General features: G+C 36.9%; 1 protein-coding gene and 1 pseudogene across 1 annotated transcript; one reads left to right on the top strand and one right to left on the bottom strand.

Annotated features, from left to right (window-relative positions):
• Positions 1-8,331: 8,331 nt before the first annotated feature.
• On the top strand, positions 8,332-12,899 carry LOC138309826 (peroxisomal acyl-coenzyme A oxidase 1-like). Its single transcript, XM_069251055.1, has 5 exons — positions 8,332-10,303; positions 10,595-10,785; positions 11,174-11,579; positions 11,969-12,175; positions 12,761-12,899. Exons 1-5 carry the CDS (start codon positions 10,259-10,261, stop codon positions 12,830-12,832), a joined length of 921 nt encoding a protein of 306 aa, XP_069107156.1. The 5' UTR covers positions 8,332-10,258; the 3' UTR covers positions 12,833-12,899.
• Positions 12,900-13,019: 120 nt separating this feature from the next.
• LOC138308672 (NXPE family member 2-like) lies at positions 13,020-21,566 on the bottom strand (annotated as a pseudogene).
• Positions 21,567-26,061: the final 4,495 nt, after the last annotated feature.

Here is a 26,061-nt window from a genome sequence, read left to right as displayed (position 1 = left end):
ATAATTGTGAATGTCGTCATATCATTATGCAACCCTGCTCGATCTCAACATACGACTTCACACCATCAGCACATTGTTGTTTAACTAAAAAAAATGAATTGATTTAATTGTCTTGCTTAGACATATAAACAATTTAATATTTTAAGAAACATTTTTGAAATAGTAGAATCCCTTGATGGACATTTTTAGTCTAGTTCATGTGTATTGAATTTTTATTATTAAAGGTTTGAACATTACGTGCTTGAACTTTTAGGAAATGCGCCGCAAAGCGGCAAAATTTTCTAAAATGAAGTACAAAAAATGTGCAGGAGGACCCTTTCCTTCCTACGCCCCTGCAGTTGCACATTTAAAAAGTTTAATGAACTTGGTACCCACTACTGACTGATGTAAATCATGCCAATTAAAGATGGATCTTTTCTCTATTTCTGTAATTTTTTTACCTTTTTCTTTCCTGTTTTCTGTTTTATAACATGGGAAAACTAAAAATGAAGTCTATATAGCAGGAATAACAAAACACATAGCCACCTGTCAGCCATGCATGTTTTTTTTCTGATTGGTCACCAGAGTTCGGATACAGAATGAAACAAATACATACACTGTATATAAGCACCATATATTGGCCTATCAGGCCCATGAAATCAGCCAGTGATGATATCCATTTAACCTTTTAATATATGAAGAGTATTTGATTCCATTACATCTGTTTCCTATGAAAATTGAGCAAATAATGCTCATAAATGTGTTTCCCTATATAAACTATGGTAAAGACCCTATCCCCTGGGGAAAATTCCCGAGACCCCAGGGCCATGAAATTCACAATATTGGTAGTGGGCCTTGAGACCTTTCAATCTATGAAGAAACAAAATGATACATTTTCGTACGGAACCTACCGAAGCATAATGAGTTAGGTCCTAGGTCCCAATTTACCAGGCGGGAAGCATAAGCCCGTGTTTCATAGTATATGTGTACATACATGTATGTATTAGATTCCCAAAAAGCTAAGTGGGCTATGCGGAAACTTATAACTATTTGTTTGGAAATAATATGGAAAATAAACTATGATATGATAGTATTGCTAACAATTTCAAATGGTGGAAATGAAACCACGATCCGCGGAGCGATTTCCCCCATAATGGTACAAAGCACGCGTTCTTTGTAGTAAAACGTAGTAAAACAAGTCACGTGATTATACCTCATTCATGCCATTGGCCGAAATAAATATGGAATTGTTTTAGTGGGTAACTAGTGATCACATGAGTGTGTGTTTACTTCCAAAATAGAGTGATTTCTCTGACCTGGTATTTATATATAATTTGGCCTTATTTTCTTTGTGTTATATGTATATGTTCTGAACCCTAAAGCAGGTAATAAAATATATAAATATAGATTTAGAATTCTACGAATTTAGCCGGGAGTAGCCGATCTTCGCTAATCCTAGATTAGACGGTTAGACCTATTGAATTGGTCAATTCGTATTATATCATTTATATATAAAACGTGGAAATGTCAGTTTTATAACTCATTCAGTTCATTATTTTTAGTAAAACAGTGCATATGTACAAGTCAAAATGTTATGCATGCAATATTAAAGACATTTTGGAGTCTAAATATTTTCAAATAAATCAATTTCTCCGAAGAAATGGCAAGCAAACTATCACCATATTTGGAAGTAAACACAAAATCACGTGATCACTAGTTACCCATAACACAATTGTATATTCCGGCCAATGGCATGAATGAGGTATAAGCACGTGACTTTTTTTTACTACGTTTGACTACAAAGAACGCATGTTTTTACTACGAAAAATAGATGCAGATGTATCGCGAGTTGGGAGTTTAAAACCGCGTCCCTGGAGGATTTTTAGCCCAAAGGTTGAATCTGACCATTAAGACCGTAACAAAAATTCGTTGTGCCTTTATATAAGTGCATCGAGGGATGTAAATATTTATGTATATATATACATTTTATTGTATATGGACAGGCCAAGCTAACAAGTATAGCTGGTTTCCCAATGTGTATTGTGTACCTGTACTGTGACCTTTATGGCTTTAAAATTACGTAACTGGTATTTTTCGGGATTCACAAGAAAATACAACATAAAAAAATCTTTTTTTATTTCATTTTTTAAATTTTTTTCATTCATTCTTTTAATATAGTATATTACGGTATGTACTACATGGACTCGGTACGAATGCCAATCAACAAAACACACACACAGCTTTGAAACGAATTTTCAACCCACGGTTATATATATTAATAATTCGCTGTACACTTCCTTGGCTCGGGCTAACAACTACGTACACGCAGACTACAGTTTCATGGCCGGGATGTGCAGGATCACATTTTTTTTTAATTTTGAAATCAAATAAATAAAAACTTGAATTAACAAAATCAACGTCGATCTCTGCTGTATGGCTATTGTATGGTGGCATATTTCTGCCATCGAGTTAGTTTAGGTCGACTTAGGGTAACTCAACTTTGACCAGATAGTTATGTCGGCAAGTCGAGTTATAAGATGACTTTTTGATATAGTTACGTTGACCAGTCGAGTTATAACATGGCTTGTTGAGATATATAAGTCCACATATTCATATTGGAAAGTCGAGTTACACTATCGCGACTGACTATCGTGGATCTCGTCGTAATAAGGTAAATCAATTTTCCAGGATGTATCATCCTCGATACTCCAGGGGTTCCGATCACTTACGATCTCTACACCCCTGGACTATCTCATAGTGAAACTGGAGGCAACAGAATAGAACAGGTAATTTAGTCCTTTGATGTACATCAAAAGAGCCGTATAACGGTACACTGTGGTTGACTGTGTGGCTTTGATGTTAGGCGTCGCTCTCTCTGTAATCTTCAAAGGAAATGTTTGCTAGCCAGTGATTGGTCAAACATTTTCAGCTGAGCTGCCTTCAATTTCACTATGAGATAGTCCAGGGGTGTAGAGATCGTAAGTGATCGAAACCCCTGGAATATCGAGGATCAATTTCCAGGATGTATGATGTAAGTCGACTTGCCGACATAAATATCTCAGCAAGTCATGATATAACTCGACAGGTCGACATAATTATCTCGGCAAAGTTACGTTACATAACTCGACCTAAAATAACACAATGGCAGAAATATGCCACCATACTTTTGCTGCATATACACAGTGGTCTATGAAAGGGTGGCCTTTGATTTCCACATTCAAGACCAGATGTCGACATCTTTTAGTTTAGATGTCGACATCAATAACTGACAAGTCGGTGTCACACCCGAGCATAAACACATTAATCGCCGAGTTACCGACTGTCTACATAAATAGCTTGGAATCATTATGTGGGCATGTACATGTGGTAAGTCGACATATTCTTCTGTTTATGTCGACATCTTCCGATATGATGTCGACTTAATGCCTTAACGATGTCGACATTATTAAGTCGTAAGTCGGCAAATCGATGGCAGACATATGCCACCATAGTAACAGGAAGGCGACAAGTCGACAACTCGACATCACGACAAGTCGACAACACGACAAGTCGACATTTTACCGCGACAACACGAGATTCTGTACGCGCTAATTAGCGTGTTTGAAATGTCGACTTGTCGTGTTGTCGACTTGTCGTCTTGTCGTGTTGTCGACTTGTCGCGGTTCGAAAACGCGACAAGTCGACATTTCAACTGTTAAATCTCGGGTTGTCGCAGTTTGAGACCGCGACAACTCGACAAGGCGACAACACGACAAGGCGACAACACAACAACACGAGATGGCCGTAATCAGCCACCATAGGACGGACAAAATGTTGTCCATTGGAATTAAGACTTAATTTGTAGATCGATAGATTTAAACCTAAGGAGTCAGTGGGCAAATTTTGGGAACAGAATTAGGTGTTAACGACTTAATTTTACATTAACTCCTTAGTCTGTCCCTGACGTATAGATTAACCCTTAATTGCCGGATGCTGGCACGGACGGGCGGAAGGACGGACCACGGACCACGGACAAAAAGCGATTTGAATAGCCCACCATCTGATGACGGTGGGCTAAAAATAGTCGTGATAATTTTATTGTTTTTTTTTCTTCTTTGAAATTCATGAAATAGAGTCTACATACATATGTATATGTAGTAAAAATATGTCCTGCTGTCTAGATGCAACAGGGGCTGTCAGCTACATCCCTGACTGTACCCGCCCATGTACGGTCCGTTCGAACGTCAGAATAACAACGCACATAATGTATTTGATTTATTATCCGTCTCTAATACGCCTGCATCGTCGATCCTGTTTTAAAATAGAGCTTCTAGAAAGGGGTTAGCTATTGTAGAATGTAATAAAACGCCTAAAACTTAACTTTCCATCTACTTTCACGCGAATTTGACATAAATGTACTACATGTACGATGAAAAAAATGATTAGATTCTACTACTTGGTAGGTATAGATATTCATCATTGTCGATATCAGTCGCAGGAAAACTACTTCCATATAACAATGTTATAAAATATACAAAAAACAATCCTGGCTGTATCCGTAACTTAAAACATAATAATACAACTGATATCCCTGACTGTACCGTCACATATAGCATGTATAACTTACATCCCTGACTGTCCCCGTGCTATATAACGTATATAGTTTACATCCCTGACTGTACCCGTACTATACAACGTATATAATTTACATCCCTGACTGTACCCGTACTATATAACGTATATAACTTACATCTCTGACTGTACCCGTATACTGGCCCTGCAGGTAGGGCGTTAGAATTGTACCTGCTGCCCGTAAAAGGCGACTAAATCTAGGATCTTATCTTTTCTCTTCTTCCTAACTGACTTTATCTTCCCTAATGCCTCCCATGGCACCGCCTCACTTTTGGCCTTGAGTTGAGCGTTCGCCCCTGTGAGGAAGGCTCTGGGTTCTGTCCCCTGGCCGAGACACACCAAAGTCTATAAAAGTGGTAGTTTCTGCTCCTGCTTAGCGCTCAGCATACAGGGATTGGGACGACTGGTTCGCCGGTTGTCAGTATAATGTGACCGGGTGGGGTGTGTTGCTTGGTGTCTTCGACGGCATGCTTCAGTGATATAGCACTATAAAAAGGGCAACATTTCCATTATACAAGAAGACACAACATTAACATACTGCAGTCTCCCAAAACACGCACCTCGCACAACATACACGCAACACACCACATACATGGGAGGCCGTCCTTACATGACCATAGCTGTTAATAGGACGTTAATTAATCAAACAAACAGTACCCGTATACAACAGATATAACTTATATGTGATTAATTGTTCACTTTAATAACTTTATGGTCTTCAATATATTACCGACGACAGAACGACATTTAGTGAAAGAAAAGAATCAATATAGATACCTAGGATATTATCCAAGAAACAGCTGTTCAGTATCCTGCATTTGTGATGCGTTCCTAGCAGCCATAGTTATAGTTAGTTGATGGACGCAGGCAGGGTTTCCTCTGTGTCCATATATTGTATATTATTGAATAATATGGTCGATATAGTGTTAAAAGTTCTTTCTTGACTCAATTTTCTTCAATTTTTCAAAGTTTTCTAATCATACCAGCTACCTCTAGGTATTAGCTTTATAGATGAAAATAAACATTTTCACCAATTTGTTTTTGCATTGTAGGAGTTGAGCTCGGTGTTATTGGACCTAAGTTTGGAGTAAATGAAATAAACAATGGCTTCCTACGACTTAGTAATGTGAGAATACCACGTGACCATATGTTGATGCGCTACTCCAAGGTAATCCTTTATTACACTGATCAGGTTATGATAAAGAAATGAGCTGTTGTCACGACGAATTACACTCAAACCCCGCAGAATTGACCAGATCTCTAGTTTAATATCATTGAATAGACCCCAATTGAATTACCAGAATAATTGGTTATGTGTTACATATTGTGATAGAAGATTAAGGATATTATGATATACATGTAGATATATGTAGTATCCGTGCGTACTTATTTTCAAGGTTTATGACTTTCAAAAATATCATATAAGAAATATTCTTCGTTGGCCTATGAAATCATGTTTTCAAAAAGGTTGTAAAACTAATTTTGTTGTTTTTTATTCGTGGTTCTACGGCATCCACGAAAACAACAAAACAATTCTACACAACGAACGTTTTCAATGCAAATCCTTATACTCACTCCGTTAAATAGAGGACCTGACAACATCCCATAAGTACGATGGCCGAGGTGAGCCACGTACTCACAACCATAAGTTGGATATAGTTGTATTTACTTGTCGACACACACATATAAGTAGTGTAGTTGTGGACATTTAAAACTTGAAAACGTTACTTGTTGGCACACACATATAAAGTAGTGTAGTTGTAGACATTTAAAACTTGTCATAGTTACTTGTCGACACACACATATAAGTGATATTGTGTTTCCCACGATACTTGTAATTCATTTGTTTTACTTGATAACCTACTGACCTTTTCCTAGTGGACTAAATTCAAGAATGTAGCCTATTCATTTTAAAAAGGAACGGGTTAGGAGTCCGTCGTATCCTTGTTAGATTAGTCATTGGTTATCTAAGGTTGCAGCTAGCGTTTGAAACTTTATAAAGTTTCTTGTCGTCACACGTATATAAATAATGCTGTTGTTTCCCAAAATAATTGATTAATATGTGGTAACCTATAGACCTTTTTGTACACGTACTCACAACCATAAGTTGGATATAGTTGTACATACTTGTCGACGTGAGATTCCTACAGCCAACATATACCATACACCCAACATAAATCTTAAAGATAACGTGGATACGCGCGTACAGGTACGGAGACGAAATGAGTTGATGCTACGAGAAACTAGGTGATAAATGTAACCCATTACAAAAAGGTCTATAGGTTACCACATATTAATCAATTATTTTGGGAAACAACAGCATTATTTATATACGTGTGACGACAAGAAACTTTATAAAAATTCAGTTGTCTACAACTGCACTACTTATATGATGTGTCGACAAGTAACTATGACAAGTTTTAAATGTCTACAACTACACTACTTTATATGTGTGTGTCGACAAGTCACTTTGACAAGTTTTCAATGTCTACAACTACACTACTTATATGTGTGTGCCGAAAAGTAACTTTGTAAAAAAATCAGCTGTCTACAACTACACTACTTATATGTGTTTGTCGACAAGTAAATTCTTATTTATGTCAAGTTTGTATGTACAACTATATCCAACTAATGGTTGTGAGTACGTGGCTCACCTCGGCCATCGTATTAAGGGGTCATGTTCAGATGACCTTTATATCTCTACATCGTGCTACGTCAATTGTCAACGACATTTCGCCACAGTTTACTTATGCCTTCAGCTTTATTGAGCTCTTTGGACGAGTTGTCTACGTACACGACAGCTTTATCATACAGTTTCGTCCACAGTCAAGATTCTGGCAGCAGCAATTTGATTGGTGTTCTAAAGGTCACCAGAACGTGACCCGTAATTGGATGTTGTCAGATCCTCTTATCAAATGTAGTGATAATAAGGATCGGTGTTTTAATTAGATTGCGAACGTAACAAAACACGTTACAAATCAATATTACGTATTTGCATATTACAGAGTTATCTGTCCTTGCGGGTAGGTATTGATTGTGACTTCATGTGTTTACGAGCGTAACATCATGCTTTTGTGAGAAAACGACATGAGGTTCGCTCACAAAATAATGACGTCACAATGGATACCTACCCGGAAGGGAGTTAATTTTGTAAAACGCAAGGAAGGAATGCGACTATTTCAGAATTTTCTTCCTGAAAGGACATAAAATATAGTAGAATTTCCACATACGAAAGAATTTTTCTCAAACCAGAAAATAAGTTATTGCAATTCTGCTGTTGCTAACAAAATTCCTTCTTTAATTATATACTGTGAACGGTGTGCAGTGAAGCACTATTTCACAAGATGTTACACATTTTTTACATAAATGAAAGACATGTAGCATTGAAATCTTATTTGGTTACTGGACATGCATCGCGAAAAGAAATGGTTGCTTAAAATTCCTTCAGCTGACATCACACAGGCCTGTATGATGTCCTTTTTATATTCTAATAATATTAAAATATAACTTCTAACACTAATTATTTTCCTTTATTGTGAGGTTTTGGAGGATGGTACATACATCAAACCGGTGAATGACAGACTAGTTTATGGTTCCTTGTTGATGAACCGAGCGACCATCGTTAACGACGTGGCCAATGGCCTGGCTATGGCCTGTACTATCGCTGTCAGATACAGCGCCGTCCGGAGACAGTCTGAAGTGTCACCAGGGTGGAGTACATACACCAGGGTACAGGTTACTACCACTCTCATTGTATTTATCCTTGATGTTACAGAGGTTACTATCACTGTCGTTATATCCATCATCGATACTCCAGGGATTACTATCACTGTCGTTATATCCATCCTCGATACTCCAGGGGTTACTATCACTGTCATTGTATCTACCCTCGATACTCAAGAGGTTACTATTACTGTTAAAGTATCCATCCTCAATGTTCAAGGGGTTACTATCACTGTCGTTATATCCATCCTCGATACTCTAGGTGTCACTATCATCGTCGTTATATATATCCTCGATACTCCAGGGGTAACTATTACTGTTAAATTATCCATCCTCATTGTTCAAGGGTTACTATTACTGTCGTTATAACCACCCTCGATACTCTAGGTGTCAGTTGTTATATATATCCTCGATACTCCAGGGGTTACTATCACTGTCGTTATATCCATCATCGATACTCCAGAGGTTACTATCACTGTTAAAGTATCCATCCTCGATGCTCAAGAGGTTACTATCACTGTCCTTATGTTATACTAATCCTCGATACTACACTGTTACTATCACTGTCGTTGTATCTATCCTCGTTACTCCAGGGGTTACTATCACTGTCATTGTATCTATCCTCGATACTCCAGAGGTTACTATCACTGCCATTGTATCTATCCTCGATACTCCAGATGTTACTATCACTGTCATTGTATCTATCCTCGATCCTCCAGAGGTTACTATCACCGTCGTTATACCAATCCTCGATGCTCAAAGGGTTACTATCACTGTTGTTATTTCCATCCTCAATAATCCAGGGGTTACTATCAGTGTCGTTATATCAATTATCAATATGTACACATCCTCGATACTGCAGCGCTTACTATCTCTGCTGTTATATTCACCACACCTGGACTATGTTAGTCATAACAAAACTGGAGGCTTTTTGTGCGACGATCAACTGATAAGCGGAATAGCAAAACAGGGGATTGATTTTTAAAAAAATTATGGATATATACGTGTACGTTATTGTAAAGCTATGATATCGGCAGTTTTGGTTTTGACTACGAAATATACGAAGGAAAAATAACGTGGTGTGAGATGTCTCCAGTTTCGATGTTAAATGGGGTAAAGATAAGGCCATACCTGGATGTATGATTTAATGTAGCTATACTTACATTTTCTCTTTGAACACCATGGTACCTACTTGCTGAACCAATGGGATGGCGGTATCCCATCACTTGCTGAACCAATGGGATGGCGGTATCCCATCAGTTGTTGAACCAATGGGATGGCGGTATCCAATCACTTGTTGAACCAATGGAATGGCTGTATCCCATCACTTGTTGAACCAATGGAATGGCTGTATCCCATCACTTGTTGAACCAATGGGATGGCGGTATCCCATCACTTGTTGAACCAATGGGATGGCGGTATTCCATCAATTAACACCTCAATGATTGATCCGGGTTCTCACCAATATTCAATTGCTTTTCAAATAACTTTTACATAAGGATTTTTGATGCATCAAAAATTCATCGGCTGTTCAGTAGTTTCTTGCAGAATGTGCTGTTTGCTTTTAAACATGCGATTAGTGTCTCGCACTTTGACGTTGCTTTCGTTAGGACAAGCAAGCGGTAATACAAAAAGTTAATTCCTGAGTTCTTTATCGTTCCAAGTGGGTTCAAATCATTTCAAATTTTTTTTGGTCTCATTTTACCAAATATTGAGCAATACCACTTAGTATAAGAAAATTTAGACAAGGTAGAGAGGACATCGAGTCCCTGATCAGCTATTGCGATATTTGTAACGTTTGTGACATACCATACCCTACTGTGGATTCAGACAGGAAGCCCAGATCCTGGACTACCAGACACAACAGCACAAGTTATTCCCTCTGTTGGCCGAAGCGTACGCTTACCACTTCGCCGGAGACGCAGTACAGAACAGCTATCTACAGATGTCCAAGGCGATAGAGGCTGGGGATCTACAGCTGCTCCCCGTGGTAAGTTACGGCCGTTACACTGTGTGGTTATTTTGTTGATATTGTTCATTACTAAAACAGGAGTACAAATGTATATCTTCCGAGCCCAGTTCCAACAATAGTCCTCAACTTTAGAAATTTCCTTGACTTAAAAGTCTCCATAAAAAGCATTGCGTCAATAGTTTCTTACCTTAAATTATCTCCTCTAATCTTACTTTCTTATGGAGAATTGTTTGCCAAAATCGCAGTCTGCTGAATGATATTGTACTTAAATATTTTGTTTATTTCTAAATAATATATTTAATCCTCTAGTTACATGCGTTATCGGCTGGCCTGAAGGCGTTCGGGACATGGGGTGCTTCCGCGGGTATTGGGGTGTGCCAAATGGCCTGTGGTGGTCATGGTTACTCGCAAGCCAGCGGTTTCCCCAAAATATACACTAAAACTACTCCGACCTGTACATTAGACGGCGAGAACACCGTGATGATGTTGCAGACAGCCAGGTAAGGGAGTTAACTCTACGATGTTTTCTAAATACGTATTTAGTTAGGTAAGATAACTCTTCCGTGATGTTTAATTACTTAGTCCTATTAACAGTCAGGGCCTTGTAAGAACGGCCTACCATGTATGCGACGTGTAGTGTGTATGAGGTGCGTGTTGTGCGTTTTGAGTGACAGCGGTATATTCGTTTTGTGCCGTATTGTATAGTGGAACTATTGCTGTTGTTATAGTGCTTCATCACTGAAGCATGCCACCGAAAATATCAACCAGATAGGGAATAAATATGATATTGTAATAGGTAAGATATTCCATTCTAGAGCAAAGTGCAGAAAGATAGAGCAAAAATTAAAAAAAAAACCTGTTCTTAACACTGGTATATTCTCTCCACAGATATCTGATGAAGTGCATGAAGAAAATGCAAAGTGGAGAAAAACTACCAGATCTGGTCCTTTACCTCAGCATGGACCTGTCAGGAAAGTCTTCTATGTCCTCTGACGTAGACCTTCCAATTCTGGTCACTGCATATCAACACAGGGCTGCAAGACTGACCAAAGCTGCCACGACAGCCGCTCAGATGTTAATGAATGATGGTAGGAGTCCTACAGAGGCGTTCAATATGGCGTCTACACAGTTGGTCTGGGCGGCCAAGGCCCACTGTCACCAGTACGTGGTCAATGTGTTTGTAAATACTGTTACTGAGGCCAAGGTGGACAATAACACACGGGTGGTACTGACCACTCTGTGTAAACTGTACGCCGTCAACGGGATCCTAGAAAACCTCGGCGAATTCTTACAGGTAAACTCATAACAATACGCTATTTCTTCGCTGTTACATTTTCGTGTATTCGATTTTCCGGTACAAGACATGGTCCTGATATTCCTGAAAACATTGATGAGCATTTCATATCTATATAATGAAACCAAACAGAATAAACAACTGTTAACGTATTTATTTTAAGCATAAAGTTGACTTTGAACAGATTAGCGCAGCGACAAATTCGCCCATTTACAATGATAACTACAATAATAAAATACAGAAAATGCAATTAAGCCTAACGCAGGCATATTTCAGCTCAAAAGTTCTGGAGAGAAAAACGTTGTTAAAACTGACAAAATATTTCACGCTTACAGAAGTTACCTCTACTTAGCAATATCATTTATATGAACCATTTATATCCTATATAGGACCAGTATTTCACCGCCGAACAGGTCGACATTCTAACTGATCAGCTGACGACGCTACTGACAGCTGTACGGCCTGACGCAGTTGCCTTGGTAGATGCGTTTGACTTTCACGATGAGCTTTTAGACTCCTGTCTCGGACGGTATGACGGAAACGTTTACCACGCCCTCTACCAGTTCGCCAAGTCGTCTCCCCTTAATGAAAAAGATGTAAGTGCTAAATAGTTTACAGAAGCTTTGGCACTAGTAGACACATCTCTAAACAACTATAGAACACTAATATTACTACATGCTCTCGTATATAATATCTCGCGTCTTCGTTATTGTCAAAGTATTCGCAAAAATTAAACTTACATGATGAACTGTACAGTTGCAAATATTCGCATGGACTTAAGTTTTGCTTTATACGCAGATTAACCCTAACTCGCGATTAAATAATAATCATGGTTTTACACTTGAATGACGTTTGTAAAGGCTAGAATGGTGATTCGCGAAAATAACCATCGCGAGTAAGTTGCAAACAGTAAATTACGACAGTTTACACCCGTGAAATTCAAGAACTATGCAGTATAATTCAGGTTATTTGTGGTCCCTCGTATCAAATGAAGCTCTTGAAAACATGTAATGTAGATTTCATGTACAAGGTAAAAAATTTGCTGTTCTGTGAAACTGTTTTTCAATTTCGATACAATCGTTTCAAATGAAGAATTGATCCTTTAGCTAAATCATAATACTGCAAAAGACAAAACCAATTTTCCTTATTAAAGATATCCGGTGTTTTTATTTGTTCACAAGGTCCAAGATTCCTACTACAAGTTCATCAAACCTATGCGAGAAGGACAAGACATTATGCCGTCCCGTTTGTAGATAACTAAGCCATTACCAAATAGGAATGCTCTACGGATGTCAATGTCATGAGTTGAATGAAAGAAAGTACTGTCAATTTTTAGTTACTTTACGACCCGATGCAATTACGTTTGATTTCCAAGATAAACTTTTATCCAAGATTTTCTAGTTCATCATAGGGATGGTAATGTCACGAATTCAGTAAAATTTAAATATTATTGCATGCCAAATTGATAAGGTTATTCAGTGAGATTTCGTCCAACAGTTTATTTGGATGTATATCAACGTTTTCCATCGCCACCGACATATCCCACTGATCAAGGTAGATAACTCTATACGTTAAATTATAAAACTCCTCCAGTAAGATCTGCTCCACAAACATACCGACATATGCATACGGCTTTAAAGCATTAGGATATGTTATGAGATGTGGACCTTTGATAAAAACTTGAACTTCCCGTGACCTCATAAGAAGTCTCAAGACGGCCTCTTTTGCTTTGCGCACGTGTTCACGAAAGGTCATGTGATCACAACACCTGGCGATATGGGCGTACCAATGGATGACTACGATGGCAGAGCTGTTTTCCGGAATCTGATCTATTCGATAGGCTACCGATTTAATATCCCTTCTGTTAGATCCGGGACTTCCTTAGAACGGAAGTTCGTGTGGCTGCCATTCAAGATGCAGTCCTAATGTTTTGTTTTCAGCAATAGCGAACTTGTGAAAGGCAGCCTGAGAAGGAATGCGAGACGATTTTCGTATTGCCAAAATGTCGACCAGACGTAGAAACCATTGTCGAGTTGTCGAGTCGTCGATCGATATAAGAGGGCGATGCTTTAGACACGCCCGGTACTCCCCTCGACTAGTTGTGACTGTTGATCGACAGAGAAGATTGGTGTACACTCCTTTGTAGAGGAAGCCAGATGGAACCGTGCTGTTCCATGTTGAATAAGGAGGCAAAAACTTGCATACTGTTTTCGGTACAGGGTAGTCGATATCATCTTTTAAACCTAAAACAATAAATGAATAAATGTTATAATATTGTCTCCATAGTAACAAGCGAGGAAAGTATGGCTCACTTTCATGGGCATTTAGTTCAATGTTGACAACGAGTATTAGGCACAAGTTGTCGCATCGCAGAAAGCCTTTTTCTCACAAATTATTTAAATCAATATATTACAGTGTTATAAATATTTTTATACATTACGAATATTCCGTAACTTTAAGAAATTCCTTAACTTAAATTCTCAATATAAAAGCATTACATATGTTAAGGAAAGTTCTTAACATCAGACGTTTTCCTTAACTTTGCAACGCCTTTCTCTTGAAAGTTAAAGAAATTCCTTAAAGTCAATGTATGCTCGTGTAGCTGGAATCCAATGTAGTCTTTATCAAATGTAAATGACATTTCGTCAATGCATTCGTATTGTTTTATTCGTTCGGCAACATGTGTGATAAAATTATTCGAATGATTCACAGCTAGTGAAATCGAACTGTAAACCATGTAACATATAAAGATATATACTGCCTACTGAGTGAGCAAAATACAACTAAATAACATTTGAACTCTCCAACTTCAACTACGTCAAGGCCACCAGAACGTGACCCCTTGGTATCATATCACCATCTCTTTGAATACGATTTGTTGTAAATGATGGAAACCTCTTTATTTTCGCATATACAATATTTTGCGTCATCGATCATCATCAGTATTAACAAACATTTGCGATTAAGAGCTCTTACTGACAATTGCATTCAATTATTCTCGAAACAATTTAATTCGCGAGATTGAATCACTGTGAAAATGATATTGGGCAAATTTGAAACGCGAAAATGAGTCGGCGCAAAATATGCCTTTGTTTGAGAAAAATAATTATCAGTTTGTTGTCATGTCATTGCTAAGAAAGGTTTTTAAATGTACAAGAAGAAACTGAAATAACGTAGCAATAAGATAAACACTTACTTGGATAAATTGTCAGTTTGATTTTCTTCAATGGCACATCCTTGTATCTAAAAACGAGACATTCGTAGATGAATTGATTTAATTTTACATGGTAAACACACAAACACGCGCTTTATCTAGACCGCCGACGAAGTTTTATCTGTAAAAAATCCGAACAGAAGAAAATTTCTAATTTGTCTGTTCCTACTAAAACAGGATACTAATTCGTCTGTTCCTACTAAACAGGATACTAATTCGTCTGTTCCTACTAAAAACAGGATACTTATTTGTCTGTTCCAACTAAAACAGGATACTAATTCGTCTGTTCCTACTAAAAACAGGATACTAATTTGTCTGTTCCTACTAAAAACAGGATACTAATTTGTCTGTTCCTACTTAAAACAGGATACTAATTTGTCTGTTCCTACTAAAAACAGGATACTAATTTGTCTGTTCCTACTAAAAACAGGATACTAATTTGTCTGTTCCTACTAAAAACAGGATACTAATTTGTCTGTTCCTACTAAAAACAGGATACTAATTTGTCTGTTCCTACTAAAAACAGGATACTAATTCGTCTGTTCCTACTAAAAACAGGATACTAATTTGTCTGTTCCTACTAAAAAACAGGATACTAATTCGTCTGTTCCTACTAAAAACAGGATACTAATTTGTCTGTTCCTACTAAAAACAGGATACTAATTTGTCTGTTCCTACTAAAAACAGGATACTAATTTGTCTGTTCCTACTAAAAACAGGATACTTATTTGTCTGTTCCTACTAAAAACAAGATACTTATTTGTCTGTTCCTACTAAAACAGGATATTTATTTGTCTGTTCCTACTAAAACAGGATACTAATTCGTCTGTTCCTACTAAACAGGATACTAATTCGTCTGTTCCTACTAAAAACAGGATACTCATTCGTCTGTTCCTACTAAAAACAGGATACTAATTCGTCTGTTCCTACTAAAAACAGGATACTAATTTGTCTGTTCCTACTAAAAACAGGATACTTATTTGTCTGTTCCTACTAAAAACAAGATACTAATTCGTCTGTTCCTACTAAAAACAGGATACTAATTTGTCTGTTCCTACTAAAAGCAGGATACTAATTCGTCTGTTCCTACTAAAAACAGGATACTAATTTGTCTGTTCCTACTAAAAACAGGATACTAATTTGTCTGTTCCTACTAAAAACAGGATACTAATTTGTCTGTTCCTACTAAAAAACAGGATACTAATTTGTCTGTTCCTACTAAAAACAAGAACATGTACTAAAAACGTACTAATTGTCTTTCCTACTAAAAACAGGATACTAATTTGTCTTTTCCTACTACTAAAAACAGGATACTAATTTATCTGTCCCTACTAAAAACAGGATACTTTTGTCTGTTCCTACTAAAAACAGGATACTAATTTGTCTGTTCCTACTAAAAACAGGATACTAATTTGTCTGTTCCTACTAAAAACAGGATACTAATTTGTCTGTTCCTACTAAAAACAGGATACTAATTCGTCTGTTCCTACTAAAAACAGGATACTAAATTGTCTGTTCCTACTAAAAACAGGATACTAATTTGTCTGTTCCTACTAAAAACAGGATACTAATTTGTCTGTTCCTACTAAAAAACAGGATACTAATTTGTCTGTTCCTACTAAACACAGGATACTTATTTGTCTGTTCCTACTAAAAACAGGATACTAATTTGTCTGTTCCTACTAAAAACAGGATACTAATTTGTCTGTTCCTACTTAAAACAGGATACTTATTTGTCTGTTCCTACTAAAAACAGGATACTAATTTGTCTGTGTGTCTGAGTATATATCTCTATTCAGTTCCTCTGTCTGTCTGTATCTCTGTGTGTTTGAGTATATATCTCTATTCAGTTCCTCTGCCTATCTGTATCTCTGTGTGTCTGAGTATATATCTCCATTCAGTTCATCTGCCTGTCTGTATCTCTGTGTGTCTGAGTATTTATCTCTATTCAGTTCCTCTGTCTGTCTGTATCTCTGTGTGTCTGAGTATATATCTCTATTCAGTTCCTTTGTCTGTCTGTATCTCTGTGTGTCTGAGTATATATCTCTATTCAGTTCCTCTGCCTGTCTGTATCTCTGTGTGTCTGAGTATATATCTCTATTCAGTTCCTCTGTCTGTCTGTATCTCTGTGTGTCTGAGTATATATCTCTATTCAGTTCCTCTGACTGTCTGTATCTGTGTGTCGGAGTATATCTCTATCCAGTTCCTCTGCCTGTCTGTATGTGTCTGAGTATATATCTCTATTCAGTTCCTCTGTCTGTCCGCCTGTATCTCTCTGTGTGGGTATATATCACTGTTCAGTTCATCTGCCTGACTGTATCTCCGTGTATCTGAGTATATATATCACTGTTCAGTTCCTCTGTCTGTCCGTCTGTATCTCTGTGTGTCTGATTATATATCACTGTTCAATTCATCAGCCTGTCTGTATCTCTGTGTCTGAGTATATATCACTGTTCTGTACCTCTGTCTGTCTGTCTGTATCTCTGTGTGTCCGAGTATATATCACTGTTCAGTACCTCTGTCTGTCTGTCTGAGTATATATCACTGTTCAGTTCCTCTGTCCGTCTGTCTGTATCCCTGTGTGTCTGATTTTATATCACTGTTCAGTTCCACTGTGTGTATAGGTATATACATGTATCACTGTGCAGTATATCTGTCTGTCTTGCTTTTTGTGAGTATATATCACTGCTCAAGTCCTCTGTTTCCTTGTCTGTGTGTCTGAGTATATACCACTGTTCAAGTCCTCTGTCTCTCTATCTGTGTGTCTGAGTACATTGTATATATCGCTGTTCAGTTCTTGTTTATAATGGTTAGATTTGTACCCATGTGTACATGTCAGGCATTAAATCTGAGTACACATACAATTATATAACCATGAAAGCAGGAACATTAAATATCAATATTTGGATATGATATCTAATACCGCGATAGCCTACACATGTATATATTCTGTATAACATAAGGGGACATGTAGATCTAATCAGGAGGTACCAGTTACACAAACAACAAGATCACTGACCGTATACATGTACTCGTTTACCCCCCGGGGTTACATACGACTAGCTGTAAGTCTGACACTGACTCTGGGAGCAATAACAATATTTTGAGAATTCCTGCTTAGCGCTAAGCATACCGGGAATGGAACGACTGGTTCACCCGTTGTCAGTATAATGTGACCGGATGTGGTGTGTTGCTTGGTGTCTTCGGCGGCATGTTTCAGTGATATAGCTTTATAAAAAGGACAATAGTTTCACCATACAAGAAGACACAACACGAATATACAGCAGTCTCCCAATACACGCATCTCGCACTACAAACATGCAATACACCGCATACATGGGAGGCCGTCCTTACATGACATTAGCTGTTAATAGGACGTTAATTAAATCAAACAAATCAAAATAAAACTTATTGTATTATACAATCAGTAAAGATCAACTATGTAGTGATATTGGGACATTGACCTTTGGCTTACGTTTTCCACCTCGCGATTGAAACATTACATCAACATTCGCTTCATAACAAGCGATCCCAAAGGAATCTTGGCGCCCACCTAAGAATGGCCTAAGTTTGACAACGGAATGAGGGATCTTTTCTCTGCTTTTCAAACGTTCACTACATATGAAATTTGAGAAATACCCTTTTAGTACTTTCTGAGATATAGAGCAGTAACAAACAATCATCAAAATACAAGATGGCTACCTGTCGGCCATCTTGTTAACCGATCGGTCCCAAATTGCAATATGCACAACAAGGGACCGAGAGGAATCTGCACCTAAAATTTGAGACAAATTCCTTTAGTATTTTTCTGAGAAATAGCGGTAACAAACTTCATTTGTCAAAATCCAAGATGGCGTCCCGTGGGCCATCTTGTTACCGATCGGTCCGAAATTGCAATATGAACAACTAGGGCCATAGAGGAACCTGCACATGAAATTTGATAAAGATCCCTTCAGTACTTTTCTGAGAAATATCGGTAACAAAAAGTGTTAACGGACGGAAAGACGGACGGACCACGGACCACGGACGAAAGGCGATTTGAATAGCCCACCACCATCAGATGGTGGGCTATTAATACACGGTACTTTAATATGCATGAATAGTTTTATTGAGATTCTTTAGGTATACATAATTAACCAACAATCTCGCCCACCTCAGGATCCCTGAAATAAAAGTAAAGAGATCAGGTAACATCTAATGATTTCATTATTACTAGTCATATTTACTACATCTGACTAAAACTTATTACTAATTGTCAATTTTATTAACCATATTTGCTACCAGTAACTAAAACTTCTTATGTTCCCTAAATGAGGTGGGAGACGTATTACTCAGTTTCTACTCAAATTCTTCAAATTATCATTATCGTATATGGCACCATATGTTGTTCACCTTATAAAACTTTATAGTTGGATCCTATTGATTTAAGAATTTAAAAATTAAGACTACAATTTCTTGAAAAAAGATGTTATGCATTTACCATAACCTTTTTATTTCTATATATAGATAGATTCTTAGACATGTTGAATATATAATATTCAGGTATGATAATAAAAATGTTATTTCAAGCAATGGGCATACATGATGATAAGTAATATTAGTCTTGTGGTTGATTGTGTATATCATTTTGAAATAAAATTCAATTCAGCATAATATTAAGCATCTGATTATAAATCAAACGCCATCATTAGAATGCAAACAACGTACGATTGTTTACCAATACAAAGATTAATATTTTCATTGACAAAATACATGGGAACTAATAATTATTTAGAAGGGAACTAATAATTATTTAGATCATTTCATGATCTTCATCAGAAAGGTATTACAATAATCGATGCAGATGGATAAACAAAAATGATTACCATTTCTTACATGCTAAACTTTGAAGAAATACAGTCCAACCCGGTTATTACGAATTCCTGGGACCCTTGAAATCTTTACATATTATCCGGGATTCGTACTGCGTGTGTTAACATTTGTACAACTGACACATAAATGAAACAAAGTGAGACTTTGGATACGGATATAACTACCTGGTTTTGGCACATCGTAGTATGCGAGTTAAAAGAACGCAAACGTACCCAGGGGAATAAACCAATTTATCAAACAGGTAATAAACACAAAATAGTGAATGCGATTTGCAGGGAATTTGAATTCCATTCATATAAAATGGGAGTTTGTACTATTCGAGTTTGTCCTAAGTGGGTTGGACTGTATGTTAATAACAATAGGCCCAAAGATCTGTATCGCTCACGTGGTTTGTAATGCAAAGTAATGTTCAGAATACAGGTTCATTCCCGAAGGGTCAGGATGACATATAGTCGTCATGTTTCGTCCGCCGTCGTACGCCGTGCGTTAACTTTTCACATTTTGAACTTCTTGCTTCTCAAGTTCTACCAGTTCGATTTAGCTGAAACTTACAGGAAATGATTCTGACATGTCCCGACAAAGTATATTTATTTTTCGGGTCGATCCGACATCCAAGATGGCCGCCATAGCCGCCATCTTGAAAACACATTTTGAACTTCTAAAGTTCTATCGGTATAACTTGGCTGAAACTTGCATGAAATGATACTGGCATGGTCCCGACAAAGTGTTGTTATTTTTCGGGTCAATCCGAAATTCCAAGATTGCCGCCAAAACCGCTATCTTGAAAACACATTTTGAACTTCTTTTCAAGTTTTACCGGTACTATTTGGCTGAAACTTGCATGAAATGATCCTGACATAGTCGCGACAAAGTGTTGTTACATCTCTGGTTGATCCCAAATCGAAGATGGCTACCATGACACTATATCTAAGTAATTTCCTATATGTTAATGCCAAGGTAGTCAGATGACCGTTAAGGCCATTGGGCCGCTTGTTTCTTAAGGAATTTAAATATTTTTCTCTAATTCCCCTATTGGGCCCCACTCATTCTGCTACAGGGGTCTGAGTGACCAAATTAGGTTACAATCCATGCAGAACTTTTATGACTAGTACCACTTTATAAGATTTACTTCTATTTCCCTTATTGTACCCTGCCCTCCTACCTCTGAGTGTCAGTGCCAAAATTAATGCAAACTCTGTTTTTCTTTTCCCCAAGAATATTTCTGTACAAATTGGTTATAATCCATGCAGGACTCTATGACTAGTAGCGATTTAAACGAAATGTTGACGGACGGAGGACGCCGCGCCATGACATTAGCTCATTGGCCCTTCGGGTCAGGTGAGCTTAAAATGACGCCCACTTTCTTTTGTTAACATTGTTTTCGATATAATAGCATAAATGATTTTAAATGCGACACATTTTTGCTGCACATTTATATACCTTATTTGACACACGAAGTTATGATGATCCTCGCAGTTATTGTCGGCGTATCGAAATCCACTGCGTCCCCATAAGTTCAAACAATTATCATTTTCGCCAGCGTTTGGTTCTCCCGGCGCCCAATCCGTAAAGGAGATCACCTGTTCAGTGTTTATATACTTCCAGACATTTTCTACCTCCAAGTCATTTCCGTCTATCCAATACTGTATACTATTCGCGTCTAAAATATAAGATTATATACAATGAGTTTAAATATGTATTTCCCGTAGCTCCAGCAAATAACATTATAACGTTTGCTCAATCTGATTAAAATACTGATCCTTATTATCTACAAATTAGGGGTCATGTCTCGGTGACCCTTGGAAATGGCCAATCAAATTGCTGCTTGCAAAATCTTGACAGTGAATATTAGGGGATGAAATAATTTGGAAAAATGTCATAATTATATTCGTACACGTCATCCCGCTCCAAGAGCACAACAAAGCTAAATGTATGTACACTGCGGTGAAATAACGCTTTCAATTGATGTAGCAAGGTGTAGAAAATCCATGTGATCGAAAGTACACATGATATAAAGGTCATTTGAACATGATGCCTTATGTGATGTTGTTTTAATCAGATTGAACGTTAGCTACATAGATTAGTGATTCGTTAGATAGTACAGCTTAATTATAACAGAAATGCAAGATAACGCTTCTTTTCTCAACACAAATAAAATTTACACTGCTTTTTATATATTGTATATTTGGCATTTTTTGTTTTCCCTCGATTTAATACTTTATTAATTTCCGAAGCGTTTTTTACCTTTAGGCAAATGTTTTTTTTTTCTTGCAAGTCAGATCGATGATATTAATATTGGATTCATTGTAAACGTACTTATTTGCGCAATCAAATTTTGGCGGGATTGGGGAAATATGTACATAATGATTTATTGGTGAGGCTAAAAATCAGCAAAATTCGTTGATTCAATAACTAACAGAAACAACATTTTCCTCTTTAGTTTACTTTGCTCTCTCGATCTATTTTTCTACTTTGTTATTTTAAAATATATGTGTGAAGATGAGTATGTGATGGCTTAAAATGTGAGATCAGAATATGCATGCCCGAGTATGTGTGTATATATTGTACATGTTGTATGGATGTTTTGTGATACACATATACCAATAGCTTAATGGGTGGTTTTATATCATGGACATAACTTTATAAGGATGTATGAAAGTCAGAGGTCAAAATTTTGGAATATTTAACTTTTGCTCTACCATGGTTATTCAGAGAGAGGAGATGATGCCCGATTCAATTCTGGAAAGAAAACAATATGTTGCTGTGCTTGTTTTTGCTCTAGAGCACTTTGAAAATGGCATGTAATGTGATACCACCTTCAAATCTGAATCCCTTGAAAAACACATGTTTAATGACAATGTTAAAAAAAATATAATAAAATCACATATAACATTGGTTTTACTGTCATAACTTTCATACTTTTACAAAATAAAAACAAGAAATATTAGCATTCATTATCTAATATATCATAATTTTAGCCTTTCACTCCATCCTCATTTAAACTAGAGATTTCACTTCCATGCCTGCAAAATCTAGACTAAATCATAAAAAAAAAAATATTTATAATATTTAACTTTTTCTTAAACTCTGTCAAATTAAACAATTAACCTTCAACACTCAAAATTTGAAAAAATAATGATAGGTCGCTGATGAAAATTTTGAGATATTCCAACACTAATTTACCTACCCCCCACCTTACCCCCATTTCAAATCCATTTTTACACCCAGTTTCTTCATTTTTGCATATCTATTTTCATATAAGGAATAAAGAAAGGGTTCAAAATTCTTGTTAAAATGCTATGAACAATAAAAAAATAATTGATTTTAAAATTACTGTATGAACAAATCAGCTATTCAAGTGTTTTCTTCGCATTGTTCAAGTTTGAGAGTTATCTCCCTTGTTCTCTTATTTCCCATAGTGAAAGCAAAGTAGTCTTACATTAATTTTTAAACATCAAAATAAATGGTCAAACAACTGACGTTCGTACCTAACAAGTTTTGTCTGCTTATTCTATTTATACAAGATCAATTTTATAACAATACATCCAATCAATAATGTCACAACAGAATATGGTGTAAGCTATATATTACCTAGTAGGTTACAAAATGAACAGTACTGTATATTGTCTTTAGAAAATGGCTTGATAGGCTGATTCATCGTTTACAAGAAAAAATTCTTTCATGTCCCAATGAAATTAATAAAAGTGACATCAATGCTTAAAACTATAATATAATACTATACCATTACTATATACATGTATATATACTGCTGGTTACAAATTCGAACCAGGTCCCTGGGACTACATGTACATGCATTGGAATGCTAAAGACTAAGAAAGCTAGAAGTTGGAACAAAGAGCAAACACCAGCTACATGTAGCAACAATTATAGTTGCTCAACAACAATACAAGGTCAGTAATGTGTCAAAGATATGATACAGATCTAACACTGCAGATAAAAGTTGTAAACATCAAACTTTTACATTTCACTCACTCAGCTTGAGGTATAAGACGTCCATTCTAGTTGCAGCTTATCGTATTCTTCACTATATTTCTTTCCTAATTGTAGGAATGGACATTAATATTATTATACAACAAAATACGCAGAGTCGAGTCGGATCCACATAACTATTTGTCGCTGATAATTTATGGCATGGTTTGTTTGATAAATTAACGTCCTATTAACAGCAATGGTCATGTAAGGACGGCCTCCCATGTATGCGGTGTGTTGCGTGTATGTTGTGCGAGGTGCGTGTTTTCGGAGACCGTGGTATATTCGTGTTGTGTCTTCTTGTGTAGTGAAACTCAGTTGTCCTTTTTATAGTGCTATATCACTGAAGCATGCAGCTGATGGCATGGATCAAGGTAAAGTTCACATTACATACTTTTATGGATGTAAATTCAAAATTATCTTAGCCTCCTTCTGTCTTAAACTTTTTTTGTTTGTTTGTTATCTCACAACAGATAATTAAAGATGCTCCACCGCCGACAGAGCATAAATGGCATTCATCATTAGAACAACAATTGGTGTTTAATCTTGTATATATATGTCTAATTAACACAAAAAATAATATAAGATAATTTATTTTACCTTTGGTGCATGCGCAATCAGTACTTCAATCCATATAGGATAAAGTGTCACGGATTTTTTTCGGGATGCAATTAATTGTTTTTCATATTTTCAACTTGAAGTAAAATTAGAAGCTCAAACTTTTCAATGGTGGTAATGGTGTAAAGTAAGTAACTTTTGTAACTGAAGAAAAATACTACATCGTCTGCTCCTGTTTTTGATAGTGAAAAAAATACCAATTGTCAGTGGAGGAGCATCTTTAAATATCAAAGAAACACAATTTAACAAAGCATGACAATTTATTGACTCGTGCCCTATCCGAACTCACGATCTACGGCACTCAATCGCCTAACCAAACGTACCTCCGCCACATCAACGTTCCTCAAAAAAGGACGTTTCTATGACAAAGTTATAGTCGGTTCGATATGCTGACATGATCTCTGTGGAAATTGTCAAATTAAATCTTTGGATCAACACCACATAGTGTATATGATACACTGTGTTTAGTAAATATTAAAGACGTGGACGTGGATGTGGCGCAGTGTTAGAAAGCGCAGCTATATTTGGCTAGGCGATTGGGTGCCGTAGATCGTGAGTTCGAGGAGCCCGGGGTGCCCCGGATAGGGCACGAGTCCATGTTCTCTCAATTTAGCAACGTTCTTCATTGCTACAAGTATAAGAATGTATGGTTTTAAAGTATACCTTTACTCAGTGTTCATACTTATTTATATCCCATTATAATTGATAATACCAGCTTCTTCTTATATACTTTGTTACTGTTATGTATGCGGTGACACCGAAGACATCAAGCAACACACCCCCACCTTATACTGACAACGGGCGAACCAGTCACCCCACTCCCTGTTTGCTGAGCGCTAAGCAGGAGCAGAAACTACCACTTTTATAGACTTTGGTGTGTCTCGGCCAGGGGACAGAACCCAGAGCCTTCCTCACAGGGGCGAACGCTCAACTCAAGGCCAAAAGTGAGGCGGTGCCAAGGGAGGCATTATGAAGGATAAAGTCAGTTAGGAAGAAGAGAAAAGATAAGATCCTAAATTTAGTCGCCTTTTACGATCATGCAATAGGGGCAGCAGGTACAATTCTAACGCCCTACCTGCAGGCTAAATGTTCGTTCTATTCGTACTAAACTTGACCTAATTGAAAGTGAGTATTTAGATACTGATATTATCTGTTTTACAGAATCTCATGTTAATAATTCAATTAATGATAAAAGATATGCACCTTAAGTCTCATCCAACCCTTTTCAGAACTGATAGAACTGGTAGACCTGGTGGTGGAATTATTATATACACTAAAAACAATGAACATGCTATGCTGTTCGTAGATCTGATTTTGAGTCTGTCAGCTTAGAAACTCTGGTGCTTGAACTAAAAACAGCTAATAAAAAGATTCTTCTGTGCTGTATCTATAGACCACCTAACTCACCTGCTGAATACTGGAACCAGTTTGATACCGTAATAGATACCCTGTTTAATGAGAACTGTAACTTGATAATTACTGGTGACAATTAACCAAGACATGCTGTCCCTTTCTCCTACCTCTCATCTTACTCGTATCCTTTCCAAATACCAGCTTCACACAGTTTGATAAATTCTGCTTGGTTCTAATGTGAATAATTATATCTCTGCCACTAACAGATTCAATTAATCCTAGCTATCCTGTTAAATTTGTTATTTAGTTATATACTTACTATAAATATACTTATTTATGAATATCGTATGCTTTTTTATGTAATTTTAATCTGATATCATTAATCCATGATTGGTTGTTTGTTGCCTATATTCATTTACAATAATCCTATAATAT

Source organism: Argopecten irradians, chromosome 15 (assembly GCF_041381155.1).
Source record: "Argopecten irradians isolate NY chromosome 15, Ai_NY, whole genome shotgun sequence".
NCBI lineage: Eukaryota > Metazoa > Mollusca > Bivalvia > Pectinida > Pectinidae > Argopecten > Argopecten irradians.
The sequence above is the reverse complement of the archived record's forward strand: the minus strand, read 5'-3'. Positions and strand labels throughout refer to the sequence as shown.